This window comes from Semicossyphus pulcher, unplaced genomic scaffold (genome assembly GCF_022749685.1).
Source record: "Semicossyphus pulcher isolate SPU_LCO1_2020_fin unplaced genomic scaffold, fSemPul1.0.p SCAF_10, whole genome shotgun sequence".
Taxonomy (NCBI): Eukaryota; Metazoa; Chordata; class Actinopteri; order Labriformes; family Labridae; genus Semicossyphus; species Semicossyphus pulcher.
In genome coordinates this window covers 27213561-27228381 of record NW_027211604.1, presented here as the reverse complement: position 1 = coordinate 27228381, position 14821 = coordinate 27213561, and the positions used below count along the sequence as shown (strand labels likewise).

The following is a 14821-nucleotide window of genomic DNA, read 5'->3' as shown; positions in this document are numbered from 1 at the left end:
GTTAGAATAAAAGAGAATGTGAATCATCTTGACAATGAAACTCTTTGGTCCGGCCTGGCGGTGTAGTTCTGCCCTCTGCTGGGCAACACGTTGTACTGCACAGTCCAGTTCCTGGTTGATGGGATAACACGCTTTCGGCGAGTCTTGGCTCAGCACGGAACATCAACTTTTGGAAGCATGGAATTAGTAGGTTCTCAGTGCCAGAAACACAATTAGAAGCGACGATAACGTTGAAACTAGAGTGCGTTAGTTGCAGGTTTTGCCTAAGGCATGACTCTGTAGACTCTCTTGCAGGTTTGCTCACAGTAGGCTTGCCAGCTTGCAACCGCCAGCTAAGCTAGCTAAGTTGCTAGCTAGCTAGCTAGCTACATTGCAGTTCAAAATGACTGACTGCTGCGCCGCAGAGAACTGTGACTATCAGCGAGGGGAACCCGAAAACTCCACTCCACTTTTCAGCTTTCCTTTGGATCCGGAGCGGTAAGAGGGGCGCTTATTTCATTGAGAAATGGGTTAAAAATGAGCCACTTAGCATGCAAAATGAATGTGTTAGCTATCCACTGTTAGCATTGGCGTTAGCCTAACATCATGTTGGCTAACAGTGACACAACTCTGTGGAAAATGGCGCAGACTAACGTTACTCTAGAAAGAAAAGTCCGTGTGAAATTAGATCCGTTCTCTCATTTAGACTCAAAGACCAACCCTGACGTGTGATAGTGGCCTTATAACTTCATCTTTTGTCTTCAGTCATTTAAATAACCAAGAAAAAACTTAGTGAGTAACTTTTTTGCTTTAATTTTCATCGCCATCGGTACACGACACCTACCGTTAGTGTGGTATCGTTAGAACGGACGTTAGAATGGACGTTAGCTCAGTAACGTTTAAATACCTCCCGTTGAGAGCGCTGTTTGGCGTTATTATACACACTAGTTACCCATCTACCCGAATTAAGCATTAATTTTGCAGTACAAGTCATTGTGAACAACAATGTGATTTAAACTTAGCAGAGCTGAAGTCCCCGTAAACAAACAAACAGCAGTTTAGCGCCTCCCTTCTTCCTGTTACCTGTTAACTGCCGCTGTTTCGCTGTTTGGGATTCCGGTTGTAGTAAACGGTTATGTTCAGTGGAATTAATTTACATATTGTAATTAAATGGCAGCTGTACTTTAGCTGACTGTATCACACTAATGTAGCTGTAGGCATTAAAACAAAACATTCAAGCCATTGGAAAGACTAATAGAAATACATAATCCTAAAATGTATCATGTCTACTTCTGCAACCAGTGTGTGATTTTTAGGGATGCATCCTTGTATATGTCTGTCGATAAAACAAAGCTTTAATTATGCCTAAATGCCCGATGATTCCCTGAAAAAGCTTGATGAGTGTTAGTTTTATTTGAAAGAAAATAAATGAGATAAGATTATCCTTTATTCGTCCCACAACGGGGAAACTTACAGCGTTACAGCAGTAAGTTAGTGCAACATTACAATAAAAGCCATGTAAAATAAGTAAACAAGTGTATATTAAAAAAATATGTACATAGCTAATGAACCACTACTATAAGAGTAGGCATGATATCAATTCCACTACAGGGGAGACTTGATGTTCTCTGCAATTAGGTGGAAAAAACGTGCCTAATTTCTCAGTATCAAAATCATCAAAAAGTGTTGGAAAATATCGGCATATCCGATATCTTCAAAAAAATCCAATATTGTGTTTTTATTGTTTTTTTCTTCTACTCATTTTGTTTTATGTGCTCGTTTTTTAACGGCTATCCTCTCAATAGTGTGTGAAATTAAGCCAAGTAAAACTAATTTTCCTTTGGGAAAAATCTATCTTTCACTATTCAGTGCATGCATCAATGAAGTTGGCTGACATGAAGAGATAATTAAAATTAGAATAAATCAAAAGAGCTTATGTAAAATGGTTGAAGGAGGCATTTGTCAGCAGTCAGTTGCAACTTTGTTCTTTCATTTTATCATCAGCAGTGCTGGGGCTTGGCTGTGTTATATTTGCAACAAATCAAAGTAGAATTGTGTCAGTGGATGTGTGAAATCCAAACTAATTCACAATCCTCTGAGAGCTCATGTCTGTGTAAATCATAATTGAATACATTCAGAGTACAGAAGATTAAGTTGAATATGGGGTTCTTGTATAATTATGAGGTCTTTGAAAGTTATACCAACAATTTAGGCTATGTCTTTTCTGCCTGTATTTTTCAGCTGCAAACAATGGTTGATCAACTGTCGTCGCCAGGATTTGGCATCAGAACCTCCTGAACAGTTGCATAAACTGTACAGACTTTGTGCAAAGCACTTTGAGCCCTCTGTGATCTCTCAACAGGTAAGAAGCAATCCTGTTGTTCATTACACTGTATTTATTTGGATGGTATAATGATAAGACGAACTGTCATTCTGTGACACTAACACTTGGTTTTATTGTTACTAAGCAATTACTAAAGGATAATGACTAGAGGTGTCACAATTTATATTCATTATAAAAAAAATATCAGTTACAAGCTTTCAATTTCAATAAATCAAAAGCAGGATTGCTGATGAAAAAAATAACATGACGACACAGCACAGTTAATAGGTAAACCACAGCTGCACTTTTTGGATGAGAATTTTTACTCCCTGTGAGATTTGATAGTATAACAGTAATGTTATAATGATGCATTTACTAGAAAAAAATATTAAGACAATATTCCTACTACGCTGTTTATATGGCCATGGAAATGCTACCATACATACTCCAATAATCCCCAGCCTGGCGAAGTGTCTGCTTGGTGGTTTGTTTACAACACACAAAGCTGGCAGTAAACAGGCAAGAGGCTGAATGTCGTAAAATGCAGGGAAAAAAAGAGTTGCATTTTCTAAATGCACTGTATATATGTCCAAAGACTGCCCCTAAAACTATACAAATGTTTGAATTGCTTTACAGCTGTTGTACCTTGTACAGCTGTTGTACCCTGGCATATTTAAAGTATTGTGAATAATATTCACTGTCCCTTATTATATAAGGGTGCAATTGAATGTATCCACTGTCATAGTGGTCAATGCTTAAAAAAGTTGATTAATCAAAAATCGCATTGAATTGCACCTTAAAATCCAAAGTCTAATCGAAACTGTACTCTTGTAATGAGTACCACACTTGTGATGCCCCTTATACAACTGCCAAGTTAAATAGAATCAGTTTTTTTGGGCACACAAAAACAATGTATGCATTGAATCTTATAGTTTTTCTTATGTACATACACAAGGCAGGCGGCTATGAATCACTGTTACGCAATGCCATGAAAATGTCATCAATAACTACAACCGCAAAAATCCCCAAATTGCATCAGCTCCACTCGTATACGCTGTCAGCAAAGACTGAACATTCAAAGCTAGACTCGTAACTCAATGTACTGTATTAACACAAATTGTTCATTATGTTGTTGTAATAGTATATGACTATAAATATGTTTTTATAATAAAATACACACAGTTCCTTTCAAAGCAAAAACATTTCATTAATTTTGATTGTATGCTTATTAAGTAGGCCTATTTTATTTAGTGTATTTAATTTTAGTATTTAATGTTAGATTTCCTAATCCAAATATCATATGGTATGGTATAAACTTGTGAATTAGTAAATTAAGCATAAGTGTGTGATCTCCTGCTGTTTGTTTTCCAGAGTGCCTCCAGTTGTGTCTTAAAGGAAGATGCTGTTCCAACAATATTTGACTTCACAGCGCCTGTGAATAATCAATCAGCCTGCAACAGGAAAAGAGCCAGAGATCCTGTAAGTGTTTCACTCAATGTTAAAAATTATTCTTCACAGCATTTTTCATTAGAGCTTAAAACACTTGAGATGCAAACCTGTAATTATCATTTTCATCCATCTAGTCGGAAGAGGACGCTACTTCTGTTAAGAAAACTAAAGGTACAGTAAATGATTTAATTCACTCTTGAAAAATCCCTATAGTAACAGAATGATTCTATCACTCATGAGCATCGGTCAATAATGAAGCCACATTTTCAAAATTTGCATTTCACTCAGAAGCAAACACTTAAGTGTCCCTTACACTCGTCATCATCTTCATCTTGCTGACCTAAAAAAAAGACCTGCACAATGAACCATTACATAAAGTAGTAGTTAGCATCTTGGGCTTTGTTGAATTTGAAATTTAAGTTCTTATTGTACATATTGGCAATTTCAAAATGATCTCAACCTTTCAATCAGTTCTTTTTCTCTTTCTCATCAGAAAACACAGATACAGCTGAAGTGTCTGAGGAGACGACAGCAGTAACTGGAGAGAACAGTGAAATGCCTGAACTGCAAAAAGAGAACCAGTCCCCAGAGGAAGTAGCCAGCTCCAAAGCAAAAGAGACTCTGAAAGTCTACTTCAAGGAAATCCTGGCACTGACTGGATTCAGCATCAATGGTGCAAACACAAACACTGATGAGCCAATTGGAGGTGCAAGAGGTCAGCAGGCTCTCAATCGAATCTGTGTGGAGAAAATTGACAAGAAAGAAATTCTCCAGTTCAGCGAAGACCTCATGCGGGAGGAGATCCAGAACAGCCTCAGACAGGCTCGATTCTTCTCCATCCTGCTTCAGGATGTGACAAGTATCGAGGGAAAGGAGCAGATTCCAGTTTTCGTCAGGTCTGTCACAGTGGATGGCTTCCCACAGAAGCACCTCATCGGGTTCTTACCGTGCGACATGGATGCAGAGAATCTGTTTTACATGCTTCTGTCAGAGTTGAGGAACAAGTGGGGGCTGAGGATGGAGCACTGCAGGGGACTGTCATATCTGGTTACAGGCAGCATGTGTCAGAAGATGCGAGACCTTACCTGCAGGATCCTGCACGAGTTTCCACAGGTAGTTCTATCACCGAGTGACCCATATGCCTTCAACATATGGATAATCCGCTGCATGCCTGTGCCCTCTATTCAGAAGGTTGCAGACACTGTAGAGGAGGTGGCCTCGTTACTCAGGAGAACACCAGAGCTGTGCAAAAGATTGGAGGGAAACATCCAGATGACATACGGGCACATAAAAGGGGAAGTGGACAGGATCAAGACCGCGCTCAGTGAGAACTGGGAATATGGCACTGATGCTTTCCAGACCATGTTAGATATTCTGGAGCCATTCCTGAACTGCATCAATGAGATGATCTCAAAGGTAGATGAGGATACTGCCGAACAGATGGCCAAACTCAAGCCAGTTTTGAAGAATTTCAACTTCATCATGACACTTGTTGTTCTAAAGAACACCCTCTGTTGTGTGAGCATACTCAACTCAAGTCTCAGGGGAATAATTAGCATCAGCAGTACCTTGCAGTACACAATCTCCAATGCCTTAAAGCTGGTAAGCAAATACCAACAGGAGCTTGCAATATTCAACAGAAAATGGTTTTCAGATGCAATTGGCAGAGCTAAGAAGCTTGGAGTGGAGGTTACTAAACCAGAGATGGACCAAGGAGATGCAGCTGAAACACCACTGGAGGACCTCTACAGAGAAACTCTGGGCCGGCCTATCTTGCAGTATCTTGTTGCAGAGGTAAAGAGAGTCTTCAGCACAGAGATGGTGAGAATCCTTCGATGGCTCTCTTTAGTGCCATCCTACATGGCTGACCACAATTTCAGCATTCGCAGGGATAAAGTAGCAGATGCCAACTTAAACAACCTTGCAAGGCCTGACACGTTTTACGAAGAGCTTGGCTGTTGGGAAGTGAAGTGGAGACACGCGAGCAAACGCAGAATCCTACCGACCACAGTGTTCGCTACACTCAAGATTCCAGATATCGGGTTTTATCCGAATGTGCAGAGCTTGCTGAGGGTGTTGGGTACTGTTCCTTGTGTCAATGCAGAGGCAGATGTTTATGGCCAATACCACATGGTGCTGGAGCGGTGCCATGCTTACCTGAAGGCCACACCCGAGGACCAAAGACATTGCAGCATGGCATATGTCTACGTGAACCAAGATGTGCACTTCAATGTTGAACAAATGGTTGAGTCATATGTCCAGAAGCATCCAGACATCCTGCAGTTGCTGCTAATGGTGAGTGGAGTTTTATAAGCAGAATAGTATAGAAATGAATTGCCCTTTTTAATGATAAAGCAACAATTGTACCTGTAGTTACATCATGCCTTGTATGTGTTACAGGATGATGACACAAAGGAGAAGCCTCCAAAGGGTGAGATGACTTCGAAATAATTTATTCACCTATCAGATTGCTGCAATTTTGGTTAATCACACAGCTATTCAACATACACATTTAAGGCAATGTTTTTAGAGATCAGCTATCTATCAGCTAATACTCAATTCTAGGTATTGGAATCTGTATCTGTAAGAGGTATTATTGGAACATCTCTAAGCAGAATTATATTTTTGTTTACGTTTTTTATAATCGCTTATTTACAAATGAAAGATACTATTACTAATGACAGTTCCTTCCTCTTATTTCAGTGGCATCCCACGGGAACCATGCTGAAAAGGACACTGAAGAAGAATTACAATTCATAAACCTAGAGATGGATGCTGAGAGGCTTGTAGAGATGAAATGTGCAGAGACTGATAGAGAAGCCCTAAAATCTGCTCTGCAGGCTGCAGTGACGGCTGCATACAGCAGTCAAGGCAGACAAAATAGTGACACTTCTGCTCAGGACGGAGAGGTCGAGTACGTGACCAAGTCTGAAATGAACGAGGTTCTTACTGTATGTGAAAACGCTGTCAGGGAGGGAATCCTCACAGAAGTGGGGACTTCATTGTTTTCCTTGTTCATTGACCGTGTTGTGAAGTTTGGGGAGAAAGACTATCTCCCACTTTTCCTGAGGTTTGTGGACAGTTTTGATGTCATGCGATTGGAGTTGATGGGATTTCTTGAGGCAGATCTTGATTGTGATACTATGGTTCAGCGTCTCATGGAAATAGTGACAGTTGATTGGCGTCTTGATTTGAATAACTGCAGAGGTCAAGCATACCTAGGCTCCGGTGATGTTTCCTACAAGCTTAAAGCCTTTGCCTGCAAAGTCCAGGAGAAGCATCCTCTTGCCATAAGCACACACTGCTCATCCTACTCTTTTAACACATGGTGGTCAAAATCCATCCCAGTGCCTGCTGTTAAGAGAGCCCTGGATACATTTGAAGAGGTTTTGATGTTTTTTGGCAGCAGTGCTGCTCTACAAAAACAACTAGACCATGTAATAGACTTTGGCCTGAGAGAGAGCTACGAAAAGGTCCAAGAATTACAGGGGAAGTTTTGTGCCCTTTGGCAAGAGAAGCATGATTCTTATGAGGTGTTTGTGCAGATGCTGGAGCCCCTGGTTGAATGTTTGGAGAAAATCAAAAACAACCCACAGAGATGGAAAGCCTTTGTGTCTGAACAGGCTGGGGCAATCCTCCGCAAGGTGATGGAGTTTGATTTCATCATTGCCATGGTGATTCTCAAGAATGCATCCTCTTTTACCAGAGAGCTGAGTGCAGGTCTCCAGAAGGATCACTTCAGTGCTGCATCCCAACTTTGCGAAATAAGCGGCATTGTGGCCACGCTGAACCGAGTTAAAACAAATATGAAAGTCTTTCACCAGAACTGGTTTGATGAGGCTTGCGCAATAGCACAGAGTCTAAGAGTGCAGATTGAAGTGCCTGAAAACTCTTTGCCAAGAGACGGTATGATCAAGCCAGTCGGTTATTACAAAGATGCATTGAGTGTGCCCCTTGTAGATAACCTCATCAATGCCGTGAAGGATCATTTTTCAGAGGACCACAAAGAAGCTCTAAACTTTCTCAGCCTCATTCCATGCTCCGTCACAGTGAGTTACATGTTCGAGAGCTTGAAGTCAAAGCCTCCTCTCTACAGCAGAGATCTTCCTGATGCTGACAACTTCTTCACTGAGCTGTGCTGCTGGAGAGTGACATGGAAGACCAAAGTTGCCTCCGTGACCATCCCAGGCTCCATATTCCACACATTACGTCTGCCACTCATGCAGTACTTTGGGAACATCAATGCACTGCTGAGGATCATGTCTGTGTTACCTAGCACAGCACTGGAGGACTGTGGTGTTGTCATGCGCCACAAGAAGTTTCAAGAGTACCTGAGAAACACAAGTCCCAACGACAGGTCCCTGTGCTTGGCTATGCTTCAGGTGGGCACTGACTTCAGCAGAGACCTAGACCACATGGTGACCCAGTGTTTGAAGGTTACTCCACAAGCTTTGGAGGGTATCTGTCTGGTACGTGCTTGTTTACTTTAATAAAGCTCAATGAAAATTGTGTTACATTTTAATTTCTTATTTTACTCTCTATTTTATTAGTTTTATGGCTGTGTGACTAATCCATATTTACCTGGGTATATTTACAGGACAAGGAATCTAAAAGTCTCAACAGGAACTCTGAAAATAATATGGAAGGTATGGTTGTTTAGGAATGTTATCCATTACATTTATTAACAATTCCTGTGTGATAAGATTACATTACTTACCTAATGTCCATATTTAGTATGTGGGAGTAGTTTTCCCCCCCATAAATTGGATGCTTTTCATGACCTCTGTTTTTCTTCCTTATGAATTTAGTTGATTGTGTCAAAGAGGAATCCGAAGAGCCCAATATTCTGCAATCTCCAGACAAGAATGATGTCCAAGACATGAAACCAGCAGATGAGAATGGGCATGCAGGAGATAATCGTCGCAGCTTGGCGACAGTGTTCAGACAGGCTGCACTACTGGGGAAAAAGAACATCAGTCTCTCCGACCTCTCAGAAGAAGACAGAGAGCTTTTTATCCAGGAGCTCAGCATGTGCCACTGGTTTGGAAGTGAGAGCAAATGTACACCTTTTATAGGTGATGAGGAAATGGTGAACCTCCTCATAAATGGAATTAGAGATGTCATCCTCAGAGAAATTCAGGAATCGCCGTTCTTCTCACTTATCACAGACAAACCTGTGAGAATTGCAGACAAGACGCACCTACCTGTTTTTGTTAGGTATGTTGGAGAATCTGCTCCGAAAGTAGAGCTCATGGGTTTCCTACCATTCGATGAAACCTGTCATGTTGATACACAAGCGAAAAACCTTGCAAAGATTCTCACTGAAGACTGGGGCTTACCGATGTCTCAGTGTCGTGGACAAGCATTTATGCACTTGGGCTCGGGTTATCAAAGCCTGAAGAAAATGTCTCTGGATTCCCTCAAGAGCTATCCACTCTCTGTTGTAACACCCAGTGAGTCTTGTGGCCTCGCACATTGGCTGGCAGGTAGTGTACCTTGTCCTTCAGTAGCAAAAATGTTGGACATCACAGAAGACCTGCTGCTTTTCTTTGACGAGTCTCCTTGTCTTGAAGGGCAGCTTGCACAGGCTGTTGATGGGCTTTTAAATATGCCAAGAGAAGCCCTGGAGGAAATACCAGAAACATGCTGCTCAAGGTGGAAAAAGAGGGAGGATTTCTTTGACATACTCGCTGACACACTAGAGGGCATCCTTAGCTGCCTGGATGCTGTCAGCTCTAGTACCATCGGTGTCAAGTCCATGCATGCACAAGTTCTCTCCTCCGCTCTGAGAAATATGGATTTCATCGTCACCCTTGTGATTTTAAAGCATGCTTGTGCTCCTCTTCGTAACTGTAGCACTGTCTTCCGCTGTGGAAACCCTGCTGATATTCTCTGTGAAGTGGAAAAGATCCCGTCCATCATAGAGACTCTTAACAAAATGTTAGAAAATGTGAGCACGGTGCACTCCACTTGGTTTGAGCAGGCTTTCCAGCTTGCAACCAAGGTAGCTCCTGAACAAGTGTGCTTCTCAGAGGAAGCAAGCAGCTATGAATCCCCAGAGATATACTACAGAGAAAATCTGAGTGTCCCTCTCCTCAGAAGTCTCGTTGATGAAATGAAGTACAGCTTTTCAGACGGACACCTAAAGGCCCTCTCAGTCCTGTCATTGCTGCCCTCTTGTAATCCACAACCCGTTCTGTCAGAGTCCACAGACAAGCCATTCAGCATTTACCTTACAGATGTTCCTGAGCCTGAAGCAGCTGAGCAGGAAATAAATGCCTGGGCGTCTGTCTGGAGAGAGAAATACCAGGATGTTGCTCCTCCAGCATCTATTGCTGAAACACTTGTTCATCCTGAGTCAAAGAGCCACCCAACTGTTTCATTGCTGCTCAGGCTGGTGGCTGTCCTGCCAAGTGTTAGTATGGAGTGTGACCTGATGAAGACCACTCTGAATTCCTTGAGGGATCTTTTGAAAAACACCGTATGCAAAAGCAGCAGAATGGATCATGTGATGCTCCTCTCTCACTGCACAACACTGCAGAGACTCCCGGAGGTCATTGAAAGGTGTATGACAGTCGAACCAGAGAGCAGTCCATGCCTTTCCAAGGTAAATCTTTAAATTGTATTTAAGTATGTCTGTTTTATCAACGGTTGTACAAGAAAACATAGTTATTGCATTTTCAAGCTTTTCTAATCAGCACCACATATTTTTTAGGTGATGGGAACTTTACAAAGACTCAAGTTGGATTGTGGTAAGTGCCTTCATGTTTTTGACTGATTAATACAAAGCTTTGGCTCTTTGTTTCATTTATGCACCATACCAAACTCTTCTATCACCCTACATGAATCTCATGTGTTACCTGTGAGACGTTCTATCAGGGTTTTCCAGTGTGGCCTCACATAAAATGCATTTCCAGCCGACTACTTTCTGAGTTTTTCAAGTCAAGTCACTGTTGTTTTTAACTATCATTTAACCAGATTAAGGATTTTAGTCTGCTGATGAGCTAAAGTTAGAGGCAGCTCAGCTTGCATGCCCCGAGCCCCACTGAAGACCATTGGTCACACTGATTTTGCACACTTAACTACTTTATTCAGTGTTTTTTACCTGTTTTAGTTGCAGGGTGTGAACACTGAAGGCATCCTAACCTATAACAAACTGAGTACCTACAAATAAGCTAGCCGCAGCTCAGTTTGGAGACCCCCTTGACATTCTGTGCCCACCAAACAGTGCCAGAGAAACACGGATTATTAACCTGAAACTACTTAACTTTTACTGGTCTGTTTTAGAGAGGAGACTTCTAGAGATAGTCTGGCCTCTGATTTTAAACCTTGTGAACAATATTCAAGGCAGGGTCATGTTGAGACTGAACTTACAGCCTGACACTTTGTTGTTTCTGAATTGCTCTGTGTACAATGATTCAGCTAAAAAAAATACTGCAGAGATTCGACTGACAAATTAGTAGTTGACTCGGGTTCATTACGGCCGACTACTTGAATCTAATCTGATTTTTAGGGGGCAGCTTAAGATTGTAGTAATGAGACAAAATAACCAGTTACTTTGCAGCAGGTAGTTTTGTCTGTGTGGCTTTGAAATGTATTTGTATTCTTTAAATCAGGAGGCGAAGAAGTAAAACCGTTGGAACCAACAGAATCACAGGCCTCCAGTGTAGCAGTTCCGACAGATGGGGAAGTTAAATCGGCTGATGATGACGTTATCCAGGAGGTTCCTCAAGGACCAAGAACAGCAGTGTCTTTCTACGAGCCACAACTGCGTGAACAAATCCTCAAGGAACTCTGGGACTCTCAGTTCTTCACAGTCATAACTGAGCAAGCTGTTAAAATTGACGGCGAGCTCTATGTGCCGTTGTGCATCAGGTACCTTAACAAAGAGGACATCCAGTGTGAGGAAACGTTAGCTTTCATCCCTTTTGTTGAAGACCCAGTTGTCCTTGCAGATACTATTGAGACAGCCCTGTCTCAGAAGTGGGGGCTCAACATGGAGTTCTGTAGAGGACAGGCCTTGTTGAGTGTTGGTGAAGTAGGAGCTCAGATGAAGGCTGTAAGTTTAGCCATAGCTCAAAAATACCCCCAGGCTGTAAGAACTCTCAGCTCTGCTTTGTCTCTTAACGTTTGGCTGGCTCGATCCTCTCCTGCCCAAGAAGCAGCAGATGGAGCAGTTCTCATAGGTAAAATATTACACTGGATTACAGAGGATGTAGACCGCCAGAACAAACTGGAAGACATGATCATTCACGTTTTCCAGCACGATGAAGGAAAGGGCAACGAGCTGAGGGACAAACTGATCAAAAACTGGGAGAAGAGTCACGACATGCATGAAGTGATGGTAGAGATTTTAGAAGCCGTCATGCTCTGCTTGAACGAGCTGAAAGTGGAGGGAAGTACTTCAAACCAGCAGCAAGCATCACAGTTCTTTGATGCGATCAGAAACTTTGAGTTTATCCTCTCAACAGTGGTGCAGAAGAACATCTTGTGTGTGACTAAGAAGCTGAGTCAGTCTCTTCAGGGCAAACCCTTAGACATGTTACTTGCTGTGAATAATTTGCCTGATCTCAAAGCGTCCCTCAGTAAACTTCAGAGCGATATCGACACACATCACAAGGTCTGGTTTGAGGAAGCCATCACGCTGGCTTCCAAGTTGCATGTGACAATGTTGCATTCAGTGCTTCTAGAGCCATTGAGTGAGTTTTACAAAGAATCAATAAGCACGAAAGTTGTCGAGCACTCGATAGCAGAAATTGACGACCTCTTCACAGAAAAGGTATTGGATACTTTGAGGTGTCTGGAGATTGTGCCTTACGCAATGTCCAAAGTAGAAACCAGCATCCTTAGTGGTCTCGTGTTCCGCCTGTACAAGGAGGACTTGCCAGATCAGGTTTCCCTTCACTCTGAGATGAAGTTGTGGAAGGAGAAATGGTTGCATCCCATGGCAGGTTATCTCCCGACGACTGTGCTCGACACGCTCAAGACGTCACAGATCAGAAGTTTTAGTAACATTGAGACTCTCCTCAGACTGCAGGTCATCTTGCCATTTTCAAGGAGGGAAAGCAACTTCAGGCAGGGAAAAAGAAGCTTACAGGAGTTTATACAGCAGAAAAAGAGATGCCTAACTGAGCTACATACTCTGTAAGAAGTGCAGGTCTTCCGTCGTGGCTAGCAGATTTTGCGAAATTAATTTGAGATGTCACCGCCTCCATACTGAAGAGCGAATGTTTCTCTATCCCAGTCGAGGTCCTGAGCTCTTAACTCAATCTTTGTGTACATTATTGATCTAAATTCTTTGAGATTTCCTTTTGTTATCCTGCAAACCAAGCCCTTTGTTATATTTTGTTTTTTGTTCTGTAGTTTGTACAGCTGTACTGCCCAATGGGACCAATGTCTTGGCAAAAAAAGCGATGCTCCACTGACGGTTCTCAATGCTTGTGTGCCTTGATGCAGAACTAATAATTCACCCCATTTATCATGAAAATACAGATGTTGAAAAATGTCCCATTGGCGTTGCCTGACTTCTGTTTCACCGTCATGAATTTATTATGATCATGAAATTGCACCCTTACCTTTTCCTGGGCACAAATAGAAATTGTTAGTTCCATCATGTCTTCTGATGATTTCCCATCTTTCCTGTCTCTTTGCAGGAATGAATTTGCTGTAAACGTATCTTTGAAAGAATGTTTCCTTGATAGGAAAACCTTCATATATATTTGTCAAAAAAGTAATAAAATGCTCCAAAAAGATGTTTTGCATTTTGGATTTTTTTTTCTTTCCTCAAGCTTGTGTCACACACTTGTTAAACACTAGATGGCGCCACAAGGCTGCAATATTCCTTTAGAGGAACTATCGGAATCTGGGAAGAAGTGGCACTCTAAAGAGGTGAACATAGAAAGTTTCAACCTGCCGCTCAGTGAAATACTGTTGGGAAAACAAATTTCATTGGCCTTGTTTAGGTGGCTTATCTAATTCTAATAAGTGTAATACCTGCAGAGAACAGCAGTGAAATTCAGTAGGACAGAAGAAAATGCAGGTGGCTACTAGCAAGTGTAAGCTAATGGCTACTTGCTCGTAGAGCTACTCTCCAAATGCAGTATTCATGTTCCATCTAGTTTGGTAGTTTTCTAGTTTTTAAATATTTTACTGTTAAAGGGTATTTCATGCTTCCTCTGCTCTAAAGGTATGTGACTTGGCAATACAGGCTGCCAGTGTTAATGATTGCTGACGGAAAATGGGCAGTTCACCCTCCAGGCCATGATGTATAAAAATGTCTTTCATATTTCCTTTACTGATCAACAAAGATTTTGGGTTAGACAGAGGGTTCCTGTGGTCATTTATCCACTGTTATCTCCAGATTCCTGCCAAATATTTATTTTACAATTACATTTTCTCCTCAAAGTGAAAGGTCTGCAATGCTGGGTATGTGAGAGAGATGCAAATCACCGCTTTCTGGCTCTATTGTTACCATTGTGGTTTGGTTAATGTGTAATTTCTAAGAACAAGTGTACTCTGTCGGGCAGTGTCTGCATTTCTTGTCAATTATTTGCTATAAAACTGACAATATGCCAGGGTTTATTTAAGTCACTTACAGTTCAAGTTAAAGACAGGATCCAGGATGAATAAGGAAAAAATTTATTAAAGTGTTTTCTTTTGGACAAAGTGGATGTTTGCTCTGAAATATTCTACAGGAAAGAGAGGCCTGTATGCTCTTAAAACCCATCTTTATTTATACATTGTGTTGACATGAAGCCACCTTATCTTTAACATTGACAACCCCTCTGATTGTACTTTTTAAAGAGACAGGTCCTCTTCCTGTGAGCTGTAACAGCAGATGCCTCTCTGACAAAGCCCCGATTGTCAGTGCTCAGCTCACTGTGAAAGGAGCATCTCCGTGTCCCCGCTCAGCTGCTGAGCAAACGGATCTGTCTCCGCTGTGGACCGCCGGCAGCAGCGTTCAGGGGCCTCACTGCAGCCATGTGCAGCACAGGAGCACACCAGCATCATCTACTCTTTCAACCAAGAGCGATATACTTCCTACAAGCTGTGTTTTATTTATTTACACTG

At 41.8% G+C, this 14821-nt stretch overlaps 1 protein-coding gene across 1 annotated transcript; it reads left to right on the top strand.

Moving 5' to 3' along the window:
* The first annotated feature begins 382 nt into the window (after positions 1-382).
* Positions 383-13501, top strand: LOC138603290 (uncharacterized). Its single transcript, XM_069674973.1, has 11 exons — positions 383-477; positions 2221-2341; positions 3674-3781; positions 3886-3922; positions 4245-6046; positions 6152-6182; positions 6455-8220; positions 8349-8397; positions 8560-10358; positions 10467-10503; positions 11368-13501. Exons 1-11 carry the CDS (start codon positions 383-385, stop codon positions 12897-12899), a joined length of 7377 nt encoding a protein of 2458 aa, XP_069531074.1. The 3' UTR covers positions 12900-13501.
* The last annotated feature ends 1320 nt before the right edge of the window (positions 13502-14821 follow it).